General features: G+C 48.0%; 1 protein-coding gene and 1 long non-coding RNA gene across 2 annotated transcripts in view; both read left to right on the top strand.

Moving 5' to 3' along the window:
• Positions 1-17,714, top strand: part of ADAM33 (ADAM metallopeptidase domain 33) — a 97,781-nt gene that overhangs the window by 14,238 nt on the left and 65,829 nt on the right. Inside the window, exon 3 of the mRNA XM_053402307.1 lies at positions 8,429-8,505. Coding sequence (XP_053258282.1) covers positions 8,429-8,505 — 77 coding nt within the window. The remainder of the gene's footprint in view (positions 1-8,428; positions 8,506-17,714) is intronic.
• Positions 17,077-17,618, top strand: LOC128420529 (uncharacterized). The gene is made up of 2 exons (XR_008332060.1): positions 17,077-17,394; positions 17,449-17,618. It is a non-coding gene; the product is annotated as an uncharacterized LOC128420529 (long non-coding RNA).

The raw sequence follows: 17,714 nt of genomic DNA, 5'->3' as shown, positions 1-17,714 counted from the left end.
CACAGGACCTTCACCGCCTTCACTGGTTCTGATTTGAAAGAAAACACCCAGCCCAAACCCCCTGATGATCTCTCTTCTGGCCTTGTCCGGCAGCTGGGCTGGGAATGACCCCCGACAGGACAAGCCGACTTAGGCGGGACCAGGCAGCCCTTTTCCCCATTCTTTTAAAAAGTTTTTGTCTTCGTGGTTCCTGAGCTTTCCGGTCAGCTTTGGCGTTTTGGCGTAGTCCATCAGCTTAGTTTGCCGTTTCTCTCTGGTTCCTTGTCTTTTGCCTGGTCGTATTTTGAAGCTGGCCAAGCTGGTGGCCCTCGCTGCCTCATGTGGCAGGGAGTCCCACAGTCCCACAAACTTCTAACATGTCTGATGTGACTGAGACACACACATACAGAGCAGAAAAACCTCAAAAACAACCCGTTGATGTGTCTTTTATTGCCCTGCTCTGTCCTCTGTCCGTTTCAGTCATGACACGGAGAGAGGCTCTTGGTTTCCGCAGCTATATATAGTCCCAAGTGCGGTTGCCAGAGGGGAATGTAGGCCAAGCATCTCCAGGTTTTTTTAAATTTTTATTTTCACCCTCTCCTCCTCCCCCGGGACTTGGCATTCTTTGGGAAGGCCGCAGCGAGGGTATAATTTTGGGACGAATATTCTTGCGGCCGTGTTGTTCTTACTCGCAGTGCCCAAAGGCCGGTTGCAAATCCTTCAGCCGCTCAGAGGAATTACAACGAAGGAGGGTCAGGCCCCTGGTTCCTTTCTAGGAATCTGATCGGCCTCCAGCTGCGCAGGGCAGCCTTTGCCAAGCTGGTGCCCTCCAGAGGCTTTGAACTACAACTCCCAACCATTGGACTACAATTCCCATCGTCCAAAGCCTCTGGAGCTGCCGGGTTAGCAAAGGCTGCCCTAAGCTATTCTGTAACCCTAGTATCCTTGCAGCTGTTAAATCCCTGTAGGTGAAATTGCATGCGCTGAATGTTTAGCACCTGTGAGGGGCGGTTTCAGCAAGACAAAGAAGGGAGAAGGAGGGCTGAGGTCAGGCCTAGACCTGATTTCTTCTTCTGGATTTTAGAAAGAATTTGATTTCTGCAGATATTTGTTGGTGCTGCATTGTTTATTCATTTGCAAAAATAATTGCATGCCACTGTGTCATTAAAAAAATATACTAAAGTGGCTTACGGCATAAAATATAAGACAATAAATACCACAAGAAAGTTAAAAACGGGCCTCAGTTAACCATTGTGGATAGATGTATTTGTAACTGCCTGGCATAAGAGAAACATTTTTAGCAGGAGTTTTCAAGTTGGCATCGAAGGCACCTGCAGGATTTCTAGTGGCAGGGGGGTCCACAGGACCAGGCCAATGGTGCTAAAAGCTTGGTTTCTCATTGTTGTTTCTCGTTGTTCATGGTTTTTGTTCTTGACAGTAAGAGCTGTTGGGCAGGGGAACAGATTCCCTGAATGGCCATCTGTTGGGGATTCCTTAGCTGCAATTCCTGCGTTGCAGGGGGTTGGACTAGATGTCCCTTGGGGTCCCTTCCATCTTTGCAGCGCTGTGATTCTGTGATTCTTTCCTGTAATGCCTGGGCTCCCAGCACAGTGAGAACTCAGCCACTTATCTGAGCTGGCAGTGCAGACAACACAGTGCTATTCTTTTCTCTATTTCTACCATTCTGACATACACACATTTCCCCCTAATACTTGTTTTGTATACATTTTTATTTTTATTTTTGCCTGGAAGACTGCATCACAAAATTCAGAGAAGGGCAAATTTTGAGGGTTGGCTGAGTTCCCCCCAAAGTGTGTGAATCATGGAGGGCAAATGAGCTTCGCTTGAAAATGTGAACTGAACACATTTCTCCCTGCATCTCAAAGCGCAGGCCCAGAGAATGCATTGCCCTGAAGGTGGTGATTGGTTTGCTGTACAGTTTAGCAAGGCCTTGGGGTTTCCGAGTCTGTCTGTCTGTCTGTCTGTCTGTCTGTCTGTCTCTCTCTCTCTCTCTCTCTTTCTCCCTCCCTCCTTCTCCTCCTCCTCTTCTTTCTTTCTTTCTTTCTTTCTTTCTTGAATAGAGAGTTCTTTCTTTCTTTCTCTTTCTTTCTTTCTTTCTTTCTTTCTTTCTTCCCCCTCCCCTCCCCCTCCTCCTTTTTACTCTCTCTGTCCCCCTCTCTCTTTCATCTCTCTCTCCCTTTTTTTCTCTTTCTCCCTCCCCCTCCCTCCCTCCTCCTCCTCCATCATCTTTTTCTTTTCTCTCTCTGTCCCCCCCTCCTCCTCCTCCTCCTCTTCTTCTTCTCCTTCTCTTTCTCTCTCTCTGTTCACAAAACCAGATGAGGAAGTGGTGAGATTGTGGAGGAAGCTGCCACCTCATTTTTCACAGCAGCTCAACCACCACACAGGTGTGACAGGAAGGGAAACTGAGTCAGTCCATGGGCAGGATCTGCTAGGTGGGTGAGTCTTTTAAAGCCCCCATTAGCATTTCCTTGCCATTTTTAGCCCTTTCAACAGAAGAGCCTGCAATTCACACTTGTTCAACTTTTGCACTACAGTTTTCAGTTCAAAAAGATGTACCAAGACATTAAATTATGCCATTTGCATCTCTCCTCAGAGGAGCTCGAGATACCGTACAAACAGTCCTCCACACACCATCCACACAACAGTCCTGTGAGGTAGGCTGGCTCAGACACTGTGGCCAGCCCCAGGTCACTCAGTGAGTTTCATGGCTTAATGGGAAGATTTGAACCCTGGTCTCTCAGGCCCTAGTTAGACATTCTAAGCCAGGGGCCAGCAAAATTTTTCAGCAGGGGGCCGGTCCACTGTCCCTCAGACCTTGTGGGGGGCCGGACTATATTTTGGGGGAACAAATGAACAAATTCCTCTGCCCCACAAATAACCCAGAGATGCATTTTAAATGAAAGCACACATTCTACTCATGTCAAAACATGCTGATTCCCAGACCATCTGTGGGCTAGATTTAGAAGGCGATTGAGCCAGATCTGGCCCCCGGGCCTTAGTTTGCCTACCCATGTTCTAAGCACTGCACCCTGCTATCTCTAGATGTGTTAAAAATGAGTCAGTTGTCTTTGAATATTTTAGGATAAAGCACACTTAGAGAGTGGGACGTGGGTGGCGCTGTGGGTTAAACCACAGAGCCTAGGACTTGCAGATCAGAAGGTCGGTGGTTCGAATTCCTGCGACGGGGTAAGCTCCTGTTGCTCTGTCCCAGCTCCTGCCAACCTAGCAGTTCGAAAGCACGTCAAAGTGCAAGTAGATAAATAGGTACCACTCCGGCGGGAAGGTAACCGGCGTTTCCGTGCGCTGCTCTGGTTCGCCAGAAGCGGCTTAGTCCTGCTGGCCACATGACCCGGAAGCTGTACGCCGGCTCCCTCAGCCAGTAAAGCGAGATGAGAGCCGCAACCCCAGAGTCGGCCACGACTGGACCTAATGGTCAGGGGTCCCTTTACCTTTACACTTAGAGGTACATACACTGAGATGAAATACATATTTCTCATGTGATAAATAAGATGTTTGGTGCATATTTTCATAGAACCATAGAATTGTAGAGTGGCAAGGAACCCCAAGGGTCATCTAGTCCAACCCCCTGCAATGCAGGAATCCAGCATCCTGTTCTCACAGTGGCCAACCAGATGCCCCAGTCAGAAACCCGTGAGCAGAATTTGAACACAGGAGCCATCTCCCCTCCCGCAACTAGTATTCAGAAACATCGCTGCCTTCGACTGTGGAGGCAGAGCAAAGCCATCATGTCTAGTCGCCATCAATAGCTCCGTCCCCCATGAATTTTCTTTTAAAGCCATCCAAGTTGATGGTCGTCACTGCCTCCAGTGGGAGGAAGTTCTGTAGTTTAACTCAGGCCTAGGCAACCTTCGGCCCTCCAGATATTTTGGCCTACAATTCCCATCATCCCTGACCAGTGGTCCTGTTAGCTAGGGATCATGGGAGTTGTAGTCCAAAACATCTGGAGGGCCGAAGGTTGCCTAGGCCTGCTTTAACTCATAGTTTAAGTCTCCTGAATATTTCAATGATCAGCTTTACCAAGGGTGGATCTACATGCAGGAAAAACACACACGCTGTAAATAAGTCAGAAATTAAACCTTTATAACAAAAGAAGAAAAAAACCGATATGGAAAAATTGCACATTTTTTTTGCTCTCCAGCGCCATCTGCTGTTGCATGTTTACAATGCATTTAAAACACCTTTTTGACTAATGTAGCTGAGTCCCGAGGGTCCACAAGTTGTAGCATTAAGAGAGAAGGAGGGAAACCTTTCACTCTCTGTTTTTCCACGCCGTGGAAAACTTTATATACATTGACCTTGTCGTCTCTTCCTTGCCTTTTTCTCTAAACGAAAAAGTCCCGAACGCTGCAGCCGGTCGGCTTCCTTGTCCATCGCCGTTTCCCTAGGCTCTCTGCTGTTCACGTCTCGGAGAGTGAGAGCCCAGAGGATTCTGGGAAATCAGTGTGCGCGCACAAGTGATACTGTGCGAGTGTGTGTGTGTGCAAATGCTTCCCTCTCCCTTGCAGTCTCAAGGTCAGCTTGGCTTGGCCTTGAGCTCAGGGCTTAGATAAGTGACCGATAATTGCTTCCTTTTTTGCTTTTCTTTGGCTTGACCCTGCAGCAAAGGGGCCGCCTTCTGCCAGGGACGGATTTAACTCTTGGAGGCGTGAAAAATCCCCAGCGTTGGGGGCGGAGATCTAGGGTGGTTGCAGGACTCGCACTGCCGTAAGGGACAGGAGTGGAACATTGCCAGCAGGGCTAAATGCCAAGTGTGACATGAAGGGCTCTGTTATGCCAGGAATGGGGTGGCGAGAACGAATTCAGTGTCGTTTTCTGAGGCACATCTGATTCCGATGGGCAGGGCTCAGTGGCTTTCTCCCTGTCTCTCTCTGTGTGTTTGTGCAATGTGTATTTGTGTGCACGCATTTTGAAGCCTTGGCAAGCCCATCCTTACCGAGTGGCTGGCATTTTGAGAGGCAGCGCCGCGCAGTGGTTGGAGTGTCCGACTTGAACCTGGGAAAGACCAGGGTCTGGAACATGGGTAGGCAAACTAAGGCCTGGGGGCTGGATCCAGCCCAATCGCCTTCTAAATCTGGCCCGCGGACATTCCGGGAATCAGCGTGTTTTTACATGAGTAGAATGTGTCCTTTTATTTAAAAGGCACCTCTGGGTTATTTGTGGGGCCTGCCTGGTGTATTTACATGAGTAGAATGTGTGCTTTTATTTGAAATGCATCTCTGGGTTATTTATGGGGCATAGGAATTCATTCTTATTTTTATTTTCAAAATATAGTCCAGCCCCCACAAGATCTGAGGGACAGTGGACCGGCCCCCTGCTGAAAAAGTTTGCTGGCCCGTGGTCTGGAACCTCACTCAGCCATGGGGTTGACCTTGAGCTCAGTCATTGCCTCTCAGCCCCTCCTCCTCCTGCTAAGATTTCCAGCAATTGGTAATTGGAATATTGCTGTCTTCGGCTAGGGAGGCAGAGCCGAGCCGTCATGACTGATAGCCATCAATAACCATCAATTGATCGAATCCCCTTGTAAAACCACCTAACTTGGTAGCCGTCATTGCCTCCGTAGTTCCGTAGTTTAACCGTGCTACATGAAGAAGGGCTTTCTTCGCAAGAGATGCAAATAATAATAATAATAATAATAATAATAATAATAATAATAATAATTTTATTTATACCCCGCCTTCCCCAGCCAAGACTGGGCTCAGGGCGGCCAACACCCGATATAAAAACAATTGATTGAAATACAACTTGAAAACAAGATCAAAATACAACATTAAAATGCAGCCTCATTTCAGCAGAAACTCCAATCAAATACTTTTGGGGGATGAAAACGTCAAATCTTCACCAAGGCCAACTATCCAGACTGGTCCTACGTGGGCCAGAAAAAAGCCAGGGAAGTCCCCAAATAGGAGTTCCATCACAGAAGGAGAAACGAAAAAGGAAAAGAGGGGAAGGGGATCAAGTTGATTCCAAGCCAAAGGCCAGGCGGAACAACTCCATCTTACAGGCTCTGCGGAAAGAAATCAGATCCTGCAGGGCCCTGGTGTCATGAGATAGAGCGTTCCACCAGGCCGGGGCCAGTGTTGAAAAGGCCCTGCCTCTGGTTGAGGCTAATCTGACTTCCTTAGGGCCCGGGACCTCTAGGGTGTTCCTATTTGTGGACCTTAAGGTCTTCCGCAGGGCACACCGGGAGAGGCGGTCCCGGAACTTCGAGGGTCCTAGGCCATGATAAAACCACAGTGGCTGTTTCTCCGCACTGCAAAAACCTTCCTCCTGGGCCTTCTCCCTCTCCCCCTCTCTCTCTTTCCTGTGAAAACTCTTCCGCAGGCCAGCCTGGGCTGCCAGACGCTTGGCGTGCCTTGCGAGGCTGACTCAGTCCTTTCTCCTCTCGCAGTTATTTTTTATTTTTAAACACCTGTTTGTCATCTGGTGCCTGGAAGCCGAAGGGCCTGTTTTCAGTCTCGGCTGGGGTGATGCATTCTGCAGTCACCCGGAGGTAGCGCAGGAAGCCGCGAAGGGTTGGGCACCCCTTTCATTAGAGAAGTGTGCGGGTGCACAAGAGAGAGAGACTAGCTTGTTTCTTTCCAACACACTGACCTTGCGCGACCTTCGACAAGTAGCTCCTGTTGATCTTCAGTGAAAAACATAGGAATGCATCTTCTCTCCCCAAATTGCAGCATGCTGGATCTGCATGGCGACCCGTTAGGTGCACGGCAGCCCCTCTGTCCCAAGAGTGACTAGTGGGGTGCCACAGGGTTCTGTCTTGGGCCCGGTCTTATTCAACATCTTTATCAACGACTTGGATGATGGACTCAAGGGCATCCTGATCCAATTTGCAGATGACACCAAACTGGGAGGGGTGGCTAACACCCCAGAGGACAGGATCACACTTCAAAACGACCTTGACAGATTAGAGAACTGGGCCAAAACAAACAAGATGAATTTTAACAGGGAGAAATGTAAAGTATTGCACTTGGGCAAAAAAAGAGAGAGGCACAAATACAAGATGGGTGAAACCTGGCTTGAGAGCAGTACATGTGAAAAGGATCTAGGAGTCTTGGTTGACCACAAACTAGACATGAGCCAACAGTGTGACGCGGCAGCTAAAAAAGCCAATGCAATTCTGGGCTGCATCAATAGGAGTATAGCATCTAGATCAAGGGAAGTAATAGTGCCACTGTATTCTGCTCTGGTCAGACCTCACCTGGAGTACTGTGTCCAGTTCTGGGCACCACAGTTCAAGAAGGACACTGACAAACTGAAACGTGTCCAGAGGAGGGCAACCAAAATGGTCAAAGGCCTGGAAACAATGCCTTATGAGGAATGGCTAAGGGAGCTGGGCATGTTTAGCCTGGAGAAGAGGAGGTTAAGGGGTGATATGATAGCCATGTTCAAATATATAAAAGGATGTCACATAGAGGAGGGAGAAAGGTTGCTTTCTGCTGCTCCAGAGAAGCGGACAGGGAGCAATGGATCCAAACTACAAGAAAGAAGATTCCACCTAAACATTAGGAAGAACTTCCTGACAGTAAGAGCTGTTCGACGGTGGAATTTGCTGCCAAGGAGTGTGGTGGAGTCTCCTTCTTTGGAGGTCTTTAAGCAGAGGCTTGACAACCATATGTCAGGAGTGCTCTGATGGTGTTTCATGCTTGGCAGGGGGTTGGACTCGATGGCCCTTGTGGTCTCTTCCAACTCTATGATTCTATGATTCTATGAAATCCGGGTCTTTTAAAGCAACATGCAATAAACATGCATGCCACTGAGTCGTCATACCTCGTGTTATGTTTGTTTCAGGTTGTGCATTTTCAGGTTGCGTCCCGCAGCGACCCGGAAGTACTGGAAAGGGTTACTTCCGGGTTTCGCCGCTCGCGCATGCGCAGAGGCGCAAAATGATGTCACGCGCATGTGCAGAAGCTGCGAATTGCGACCAGCGCGTGAGCAGACGCGGGTTGCGTTCTGTTCAGTTTGTGAACGGGCCTCCGGAACTGATCCCTGCAAGGATGCTTTAGCTGAGATTCCTTCATTGCAGGGGGTTCGACTAGATAACTCTGGGGGTCTCTCCCAACTCTACAGTTCTTTGATTCATTGTACCTGGGTGCCAGTGGACTGATATTCTTTGCGGCAGGAATTATCTCTTTGGGTATAATGAGATTCTGCCTTACCTCCTGTGACATTTTGCCTCTTGTGTCATTGCTAGGGGAGGTCATCTAGAGATCTGGGGCACACTGTCTGTTCCCGGCAGCTGGCACCCAAATCTCCTCCTCCTTTCTTTCTGTGTTAGGTGTGCTGGCATCAGGGGGCTACCTGGCTGGCAGAGGTTTCCCATCCTTTGCCCAGAATTGGGGAACTTGCTGGAATCTGGCATCAGAAAAGGTGTTCGGTGTGAGCTGATATCTCTCCTTCTCTTCTGCAGACTCCATTTCCTGCCCGTGGAGAGGTAGCAGTGACAGTAGAAGGCAAGGGTCTCATTTTGGTGCTGGAAAGAAACCAGTAAGTATTACGTGCCTGTCGAAGAGCCCACTTACTAGGAACTCCCAGAGGGTCAAGATCGTGCACCCAGAAATGCCGGAGCTCTGAATACAGTGCGCCAACGGGAGAGGAGTTGTGTCCCTTGCGGAGTTTGTTCTGCTCCTTGCCGGGGATGACAGGGGCCGAGGGCAGAGTGCTCCTGTGTTCGAATCCTGCTTGCAGACATCTGGATGGCCACTGTGAGAACAGGATGCTGGACTAGGTGGGCCATTGGCCTGATCCAGCAAAGGCCCTTCTTGCAGTCTTAAAAATGTGCTGTCGAGGGTGTGTTTCGGGGAATGCAAATATTCTTTAAAAGTTGGTATTTTTTTAAAAAGTGTTCCGGCCCAGGACGTGACACCAGAGCTTCCAGAAATGGCTGGCTCGCCCAACATACCTTGCTGTAACACCCTGTTGCAAAAACACCGGCTCCTTTTGATTTGAGCCATGGCTCAGAGCTCTCAGTAGGAGCATGCATGTTCCTTGCGGAAAGCTGAGCCCTCGGCTGGAGCAGAGATGAATTCCTGCTGAGTCTGGGCTGGGACATTGGTGGGCTTTGCCAGGGCAGTTTCTCTGACTTCCTGAAAGGATAAGATCAGACCAAGGGCCCACCTGGTCCCGAATCCTGTTCTCACAGTGGCCAAAGGGAAACCAACATGCAGGATTCGAGCACAAGACCCCATTCTCCTCCTGTGGCTTCTAGCAGCTGTTATTCAGAAGCATTCCTGCCTCCTCTCTTCCATAAATCTGTCAAATGCTTTTTCCAGCCCTCCAGCCTGGTGCCCATCACTGCATCCTGTGGCAGGCAGTTCCACAGTTTAACCCCTGACAAATTCACAGGTGGTAGACATGCCCATTTTCCATCAGCAATGTCTAGGCAACACGATGACCATGTACATACACAACAGACAATCTTTATAGAATTCTTTCAGACCATAAGAAGTACAAAATGAAATCTTTAGTCCCAAAGTCTCTGAAAATCTTTAAATGAAGCGAGGCACCAGACTTTGTACGATGATAGACAAGCTGTGAAGCTTTGTGTATTCAGCAAATACAGTGGTGCCCCGCAAGACGAAATTAATTCGTTCCGCGAGTTTTTTCTTCTTGCGAGTTTTTTGTCTTGCGAAGCACGGTTTCCCATAGGAATGCATTGAAAATCAATTAATGCGTTCCTATGGAGACCACCTTCAGACCAGGTCCGGGGACAGTCTGTCCCCGGACCTCTTCTGAAGGCAGGCCAGGGGAGAACGGCAAGCTCCAGGGACAGAGGTGAAGGGGCAGCGCTCCTTCGCCTCTTTCCTCGAACCTCTTCTGTGGGCAGGCGGGGGGAGAACGGCTTTTCTTCCCACCGCCAGCCTTCAGAAGGCTGTTCTGAAGGCTGGCGGTGGGAAGAAAAGCCCTTCTCCCCACACCGGACTTCAAAAGAGCTGCGTGAAGTCCGGCGGGGGTCCAAAGGATTCCCTCCCAGCCCGCCCCGCTCCGCTAAAGTTTAGAGGGAGCCTGTGGGGAAAAACTCAAAAAAAAATTCGTTTTGCGAGAAAGGCCCATAGGAAAATTTGTCTTGCGAAGCAGCTAAAAAATCAGAAAACCCTTTCGTCTTGCGCGTTTTTCGTTTAGCGAGGCATTCGTCTTGCGGGGTACCACTGTATGATGTCCAACACTGAACAGTGATTCCGGATATTGACTACTGTTTTGTAGAATTCTTCGTCAGCGTGGTGGGAGGATATAGAATTGCTTCATAAACCCATCTTATTTTGAATGAATGTATGTAAATGAAAATATCAAATGCTGTGGAACAGTGCTCATGTAATATTGTAGTCAATGCCCATTTTCCAAACTGAGGATGGGAGTCCTTTTCGCCCCGACGGATCCAATTCCTCATGGACTAACTTCTCAGGGGCTTCCGCCATGGGTTTAAATTTTTTAAAAACATCTTTATTGAAAGTTCAAAAAGTACATAACTATGTGTGCACTAAACATTTTGCAACGTAAACAAAAAGAGAGAAAAAAAAGGAGAAACAGAACCCGTGTAGAAGGGAAAATGAAAGGGGAAGGGGGAAAACCCCCAAAACTGTATATTTTACAAGATTGTTATTGTACTTCACCAGATCTTAAACCATTACTGTATTTGTAAGAATGGATTCCAAATATCATTGAATTTGTCCATGGCAAGTCTGGGTTTCTATGCAAGTTGTTTGTATGTTGTGAGTTTGTATGTCTTCAAAACAACTGCAAAAGGGTGCCGCATTTTTATTTTTCCAATTCATCACTATCCGTCTTTTTGCTGTGGTAAGGGCATGGAGAGTCCACTCATATTGCCATATTGTCCTTTGCTGCGCCATGTTGGTTTTGGGCAGGGCTAGAGAGAAACGAGGGCAGAGCCATGGGTTGCGTTGCTGCAGCAGATGGAGCGAATCCACTTTGAGGAAAGCACTGAAGCGTTGGGGCCCTTTTAAGTTTAGAGCAGGTGTCGGCAACCTAAGGCCCGTGGGCCACAAGAGGCCTATGGGGGTCGTTTAACCGGCCCACGGACCCTCTCTGCCTGCTTGGTTGGCTAAACCGGCGAGGAGCAGAGTGGGGACCGCCTTCCTCGACGCTGGCTGGCTTTCCATTGGCTGCAGGAAGCTCCTGCAGCCAATGAGAAGCTGCGCACGCCTCCTCCGCGCCGGAAATAGCGTTTGCGCATGCGTGAGTCTGCGGGACCGTGAACCGGCCCAAGCCACAAAAACTTTGCCAACCCCTGGTTTAGAGAAACGGCAAGTTAAGAGGAAAATTCTAGAACTATCGTGGTAGAAGAAACTCTGAGGGTGATCTCAACTTGATCTCGACTAAAGTGTGATAGAAGCTTGCAAAATGATGGATAAGGAGAAGTTTTTCTCCCTTCTGTTGTAACACTCTTGAATTTTGGAGTTTCCGGGGCAGACGACACAAACTTTGCCCCCGTAATGCAGCGGGTTTTTTGTGTTTTTTTGTTTAATTATTTTTTATTAAAGATTTTCTTGATTTACAAAAGTGTTTGCAATGTCTCTCTCTCGTATTCCCTCCCCCCCATGTAACATTTTTACAAATCAGTTTCATTTGTTGAGACATTAGGAAGAAAAAGGGGAAAGAGGTGGGGGGGTGGAAGATGGGTGGGGGTGGGGTCGGGTGGCGATGTTTCTATTTTCCTTAATATATGTAGGGTTTGGTGTCAGCGTTGCTTGGGCAGGTTCTCTGCTGTGTGCTTGTGTTCCTTTGGTGGTGAGAGAGGTTGGGGTTGGCCTAGGGTGTGGTTGTTCACTTGTGGTTGGCTGTGGTGGTCTTTGTTTTCATGTGTTTTGGATCAGGTTAGCCATAATGATCTGTATGCTGTTGGTGGATTCTTTTCATTGTCTTGTTGGGCTGTGTGTGTGATGAAGGGGAGCCATACCGGGGTGAAGGCGTCTTCTTCTATCTGTCCCCGTGTCAGTTTCAGTTTATTGGTTAATTTTTCTAGTAGGGCTGTTTCCTGTACTATTTGGCACCATTGGTCCATGCTTGTTCCTGACAGGTCTCTCCAGTGTCTGGCTATGATGCTTCTGGCTGCTGAAAGTAGGTGGGTTATGAGTTCTTTGTGGTGCAAGTGGGCATTATTGTCTTCCCATAATGCAGCGTTAAACTGTGGGATCTTCTCTCAAAGGAAGCTGAAATATACTTGGCGTCGAGAGAGGATTTCATGCTCTTTATTCAGCTCATAGTGGTGAGAAGGAATGAAACTTCCCCCAAAACATCTAGCTATATATACATTATTTACACAATGGGCTACACGTGATTGGCTAATTCTGGGATTCTCCTGTAGGCCAATCAGGTTGTGGATTCACTTCCATCTGGAGCTGGATTGGGTGGCTCCTGCAGACCAATCATACTGCTGCATTGTTCTAGGACCAATCAGACTGCTGCATTTTGGATCCTATTCAACTCAGTACATAACAGAAGCAGAGGTTGGATGGCTTTAGAAGATCAAACAAATTCATGGAGGATGAGTCTCTCGATGGCTACAAGCCATTGTGGCTCAGCTGTGGCTCCACAATCCGAGGCAGCAGTGTTTCTGAATGCCAGGGACTGGAAGTCACAGGAGCAGAGAGTTGCTTTGGGGCTTGGACCACGTTTGCTGCTTTCCCATAATGGCCGTCTGATTGGCCACAGTGAGAACAGGACCCTGGACTAGATGGGCCATTTGGGCCTGATGCATATCGGTGTTTTCAAAAAGAAAAAGTTCTCTTCTTATAACTCCCGGGAGTGTCTTGCCAAGGACATCAGAGCATCACTCAGCACCTAAAAGACTACTGTCCATGAAGCTCTGCCTCTATAGTCACAAGCAGCAATGCTGAGGGATGCAGGAAGCTCTGTGGTCTAAACGACTGAGCCTCTTGGGCTTGCCGATCAGAAGGTTGGCGGTTCGAATCCCTGCGACGGGGTGAGCTCCTGTTGCTCTGTCCTAGCTCCTGCCAACCTAATAATAAAAAATAATAATAACTTTTATTTATACCTCACCCTCCCCAGCCAAGACCGGGCTCAGGGCGGCTAACACCAGGTATAAAAACAATTGATTGAAATACAACTTAAAAAACAATATTAAAATACAGCATTAAAATACAGCCTCATTTCAGTAGAAACTCAAATCAAATCAAACCTAGCAGTTCGAAAGCACGCCAGTGCAAGTAGATAAATAGGTACCACTCCGGTGGGAAGGTAAACAGCGTTTCCGTGCGCTCTGGTTTCCGTCACAGTGTCCCTTTGCGCCAGAAGTGGTTTTGCCATGCTGGCCACATGACCCAGAAAGCTGTCTGTGGACAAACACCAGATCCCTCGGCCTGAAAAATGAGCGCTGCCTTTGACTGGACTTAACCGTCCAGGGGTCCTTGACCTTTTACCTTACCTGCTGGAAACTGCAGGAGCAGAGAGTTGCTTTTGTGCTTGTATCCTGCTTGCTGGTTTCCTATAGTGGACATCTAGTTGGCCGCAGTGAGAACAGGACCCGGGACTAGATGGGTCATTTGGGCCTGATGCATATTGGTGTTTTCAAAAAGAAAAAGTTCCTCTTATAACTCCCGGGAGTGTCTTGCCAAGGCAGTTACCAGGACATAAGAGCATCGCTGGGCACTTAAAAGACGTAACAGATTACAGTGGTACCTCGGGTTGCATATGCTTCAGGTTACAGACTCAGGTAACCCAGAAATAGTGCATTGGGTTAAGAACTTTGCTTCAGGATGAGAACAGAAATCGTGCTCTGGCGGCGCGGCAGCAGGAGGTCCCATTAGCTGAAGTGGTGCTTCAGGTTAAGAACAGTTTCAGGTTAAGAATGGACCTCCGGAACGAATTAAGTACTTAACCTGAGGTACCACTGTAATCACTAGGGTGTGAAATGAAGAGAGACATTGCAGTTGCCTCCCCCAACTTGCAGCCCTGCAGATCTGGAGGGCGCCGGGTTGGCAAAGCCTGATTTGCAAGATTAGCCGTTTGAACTGGAATCTGCCCGGAACCCGCCTTGCCACTGCCACCCCGGATCACCTTCCCTTTTGGCCGCCAACTGCAGCCCCGTCGAAATGCACGGTTGTGAAAACATACAAGAATGGAGCTGGTTTTGATTTGGGGGGGAAGTTGAGCTCACAAGGAGAGAGAGAGTTTGACAGGCTCGCTTGAGTTTCTGCCGTCAGGGCACGGCCAGGTCCTGCAAACTGAGGGGAATTTGCAGCCAGGGAAATGGGGGGGGGGGTTCTCTTGGGTGGGGGGGAGAGAACCAGGACCAGGTGGAACTTGAAGAAGTGGCAGTATGTGCCACTGGAAAAGAATGTGGTTTTCTCTTCTGAGGAAAGGAAGGAGCAATGAGTCAACTTGTTGCTTTGCTGTGGTCAGTCTGCATCTGTGCTTCGACGATATCCATGCTAGCGGGAGCTGACAGGAGCTGTATTGCAGAAACGTTGGACCGCATGTGACTCGGATACTTCTGGAGCACGGACTGGACACAGGAAGGCAAACGCCAATTCAGGTTTAAAGCAGTTTTTTTTTTTGGTTCGCATATGCAAATCAAATGGTGCAGAGCAATACATTGCAATCTGCACACCCCAATCAGGGTGCACCCACTTTTTATAGGCTATGCAAATAACCAGAGAGTGAAACTGAAATACCGTATTTTTTGCACCATAGCACTCACTTTTTTCCTCCTAGAAAGTAAGGGGAAATGTCTGTGCGTGTTATGGAGTGAATGCCTGGGGGTGGCGGGGGGGATCTGCTGCAGTCGTGAGCAGAGGATCCATGGTTCCCCTTCCTTCCCTCCTCTGTGGTTACAAAGCATGGATCCACATGGATCCTCAGGATTTTTGCATTGGGCTACTCCAAACTCACTGTCAGATCACATGTCTGTGGCCACAGCATGAACCACAAAAATCATATATCACTATTTCGTTTAGAATATTTTTTTTCTTGTTTTCCTCCTCTAAAAAGTATGTGCGTGTTATGGTCTGGTGCGTGTAATAGAGCGAAAAATACGGTATACTCAGAGTCGCAAAGTGATTTCATGCTCTTTATTCAGCTCATAGTGGTGAGGAGGAATGAATGAAAGTCCCCTCAAAGTATCTGCTTTATATACATTATTTACACAATAGGCTGCACATGATTGGCTAATTCCGGAATTCTACTGTAAGCCAATCAGGTTGTGGATTCACTTCTATCTGGAGCATGATTGGGTAGTTCCTGCCAACCAATCATACTGCTGCATTGTTCTAGGACCAATCAGACTGCTGCATTCTGAATCCTATTGTCTAGGACCAATCAGACTGCTGCCTTTTGGATCCTATTGTTCTAGGACCAATCAGACTGCTGCAGTTTGGATCCTATTCAACTCAGTACATAACAGAAACTCTACATTCTTATCCAATCAGGCTCTAAGATTCCATGTTTCTCCTTTTGAAGGTTTCTTTGTTTGTCTGTCTACTATGGCCTCACTTTCTTGTAACAGTTGCTTTGTTTGTTTGCTTACTATGGCCTTGCTCGTTTTGCAACAGTAGCATGATAACTGCATGCTGGAATTTCTATTTCTGAGGCCCTTCAAATCAAGGGGACCCCCAGGTAGGGCTTGAGGGTTTTTTTTAAGAATGCTCCCTTTCAACAAATTTTCGGATGTCGGCTCCTAAGATGAAGAACAGTGGGGCTCGCTATGGAAATCGTAACCAATGTATGATCAAGCTCAGTTGGATAGATCATTTGGTTCAAGCACGATGCTGATTATGCCAAGGTTGCAGGTTCGAACCCTGTAGGCAGTGCTTGGATTTAAGGTAAAGGTAAAGGGACCCCTGACCGTTAGGTCCAGTTGCAGATGACTCTGGGGTTGCGGCGCTCATCTCGCTTTATTGGCCGAGGGAGCCGGCGTACGGCTTCCGGGTCATGTGGCCAGCATGACTGAGCCACTTCTGGCGAACCAGAGCAGCACACGGAAACGCCGTTTACCTTCCCGCTGGAGTGGTACCTATTTATCTATTTGCACTTTGAGGTGCTTTCGAACTGCTAGGTTGGCAGCAGCAGGGACCGAGCAACGGGAGCTCACCCCGTCGTGGGGATTCAAACCGCCGACCTTCTGATTGGCAAGCCCTAGGCGTTCCATTGCTGGATTTAGGTATAAGCTAAACAAGCTGTAGCTTGGGGCCCCACTCTCTTGGTGCCCCCCCAAAAAATGAAAAGGAAAAAACCTGGATGTACATTTCCAAAATATAAGTTAAAAAAATAATAAAATAATACCTACATACAGCAACAGTGTTTTGTGTTGTATAGGCTCCTATGATGTATGTAATGGGCCCTGCCTGCTAGCCTGCTCCCTAAAATATCACTGGTTTGCTTATTTCTAGATATAGGGTGCCTACATTCTGCATGGACTGGTTGCAGGGCAATGTGTTGCAGGGCAATAGGCTTTAGATACCTATTGCCGCAGGTCCATAAATTACTATACACAGTCATACCTCTTGTTATGTTCGGTTCAGGTTGCATCCCGTGACGACCTGGAAGTACTAGAAAGGGTTACGCCGCTCGCGCATGCGCAGACGTGCAAAATGACGTCATGTGCATGCACAGAAGTGGAGAATCGTGACCCGTGCATGCGCAGACGTGGGTTGCGTTCCTCTCAGGTTGTGAAGTGGCTTCGAAAGGATCCCATTCACAACCAGAGGTACCAACCACTGTAGCATATATTCAACACAGAAAACAGTGACTATTTCTTGTTGACAAAGGACAGCTGGACATATAAACGTCTCTACTTCTCAAGATGCTGTCTAGGCCTGTCATTGCTTTTCTCCCAAGAAGCAGGCGTCTTTTAATTTTGTGGCTGCTGTCACCATCTGCAGTGATCATGGAGACCAAGAAAGTGAAATCTCTCAATGCCTCCATTTCTTCCCCTTCTATTTGCCAGGAGGTGATGGGCCCAGTGGCAATGATCTTCGTTTTTTTCATGTTGAGCTTCAGACTATATATATATATATATATATATATATATATATATGTTTATAAATGTACCAACCAAGCACATACATAGATATGTGGACCACATGTCTGGAGCAGCAGAGGAGGACCTCCCTGAAACCATTTTGACTCCCAAACTGACCAAATGTTTTCTCTGCAAGGTCAAGGAAAATGGAAAAGCCTCCCCATTGTCTTTTCCTTCACAAATCCTGTCTTAAGGGTATGTCTGTGTATGAATAGGGTGAGCCTGTGGCCTGGCTCAGGAACTAAGTATTTGTCACTACAAAAGACTGGCTAGGCTCCCCAGGGTATCCAATCAAGTAAGCATTAACAGGTAACCTGCCAGACAGGAGATAAACAATGCACTCAGATTTCTGTTGTAGACCACCCCTTTCTGTGATGTAGGTATGATGTTTCTTGGGGTGGTGGTCTTGAGCTACATCCCTTTCTGTGATGTAGGTATGATGTATCTGGGGGTGGTCTTGGACTCCAGGGCGGGCAATTTAAAATGTCTATATAAGGGCAGGCACACCTTTGTTTGGGGTCCTCCTCCTTTCCTGCGTGTGAGGGGAGCACCCTGTTGCAGCAGTTCAATAAAGATCAGGCTTATGAGCTGCTTTGCTTCCCAATATTCTCTGGTTGGCATCTGTTATTTTCTCCAACCGATGGAGAACCTGCAAAGGACTCTGTAAGGGCTTTTGTGTCCCCCATAAGGGAATAAGGGC

This window comes from Podarcis raffonei, chromosome 9, assembly GCF_027172205.1.
Source record: "Podarcis raffonei isolate rPodRaf1 chromosome 9, rPodRaf1.pri, whole genome shotgun sequence".
Classification (NCBI taxonomy): Eukaryota; Metazoa; Chordata; class Lepidosauria; order Squamata; family Lacertidae; genus Podarcis; species Podarcis raffonei.
The sequence above is the reverse complement of the archived record's forward strand: the minus strand, read 5'-3'. Positions and strand labels throughout refer to the sequence as shown.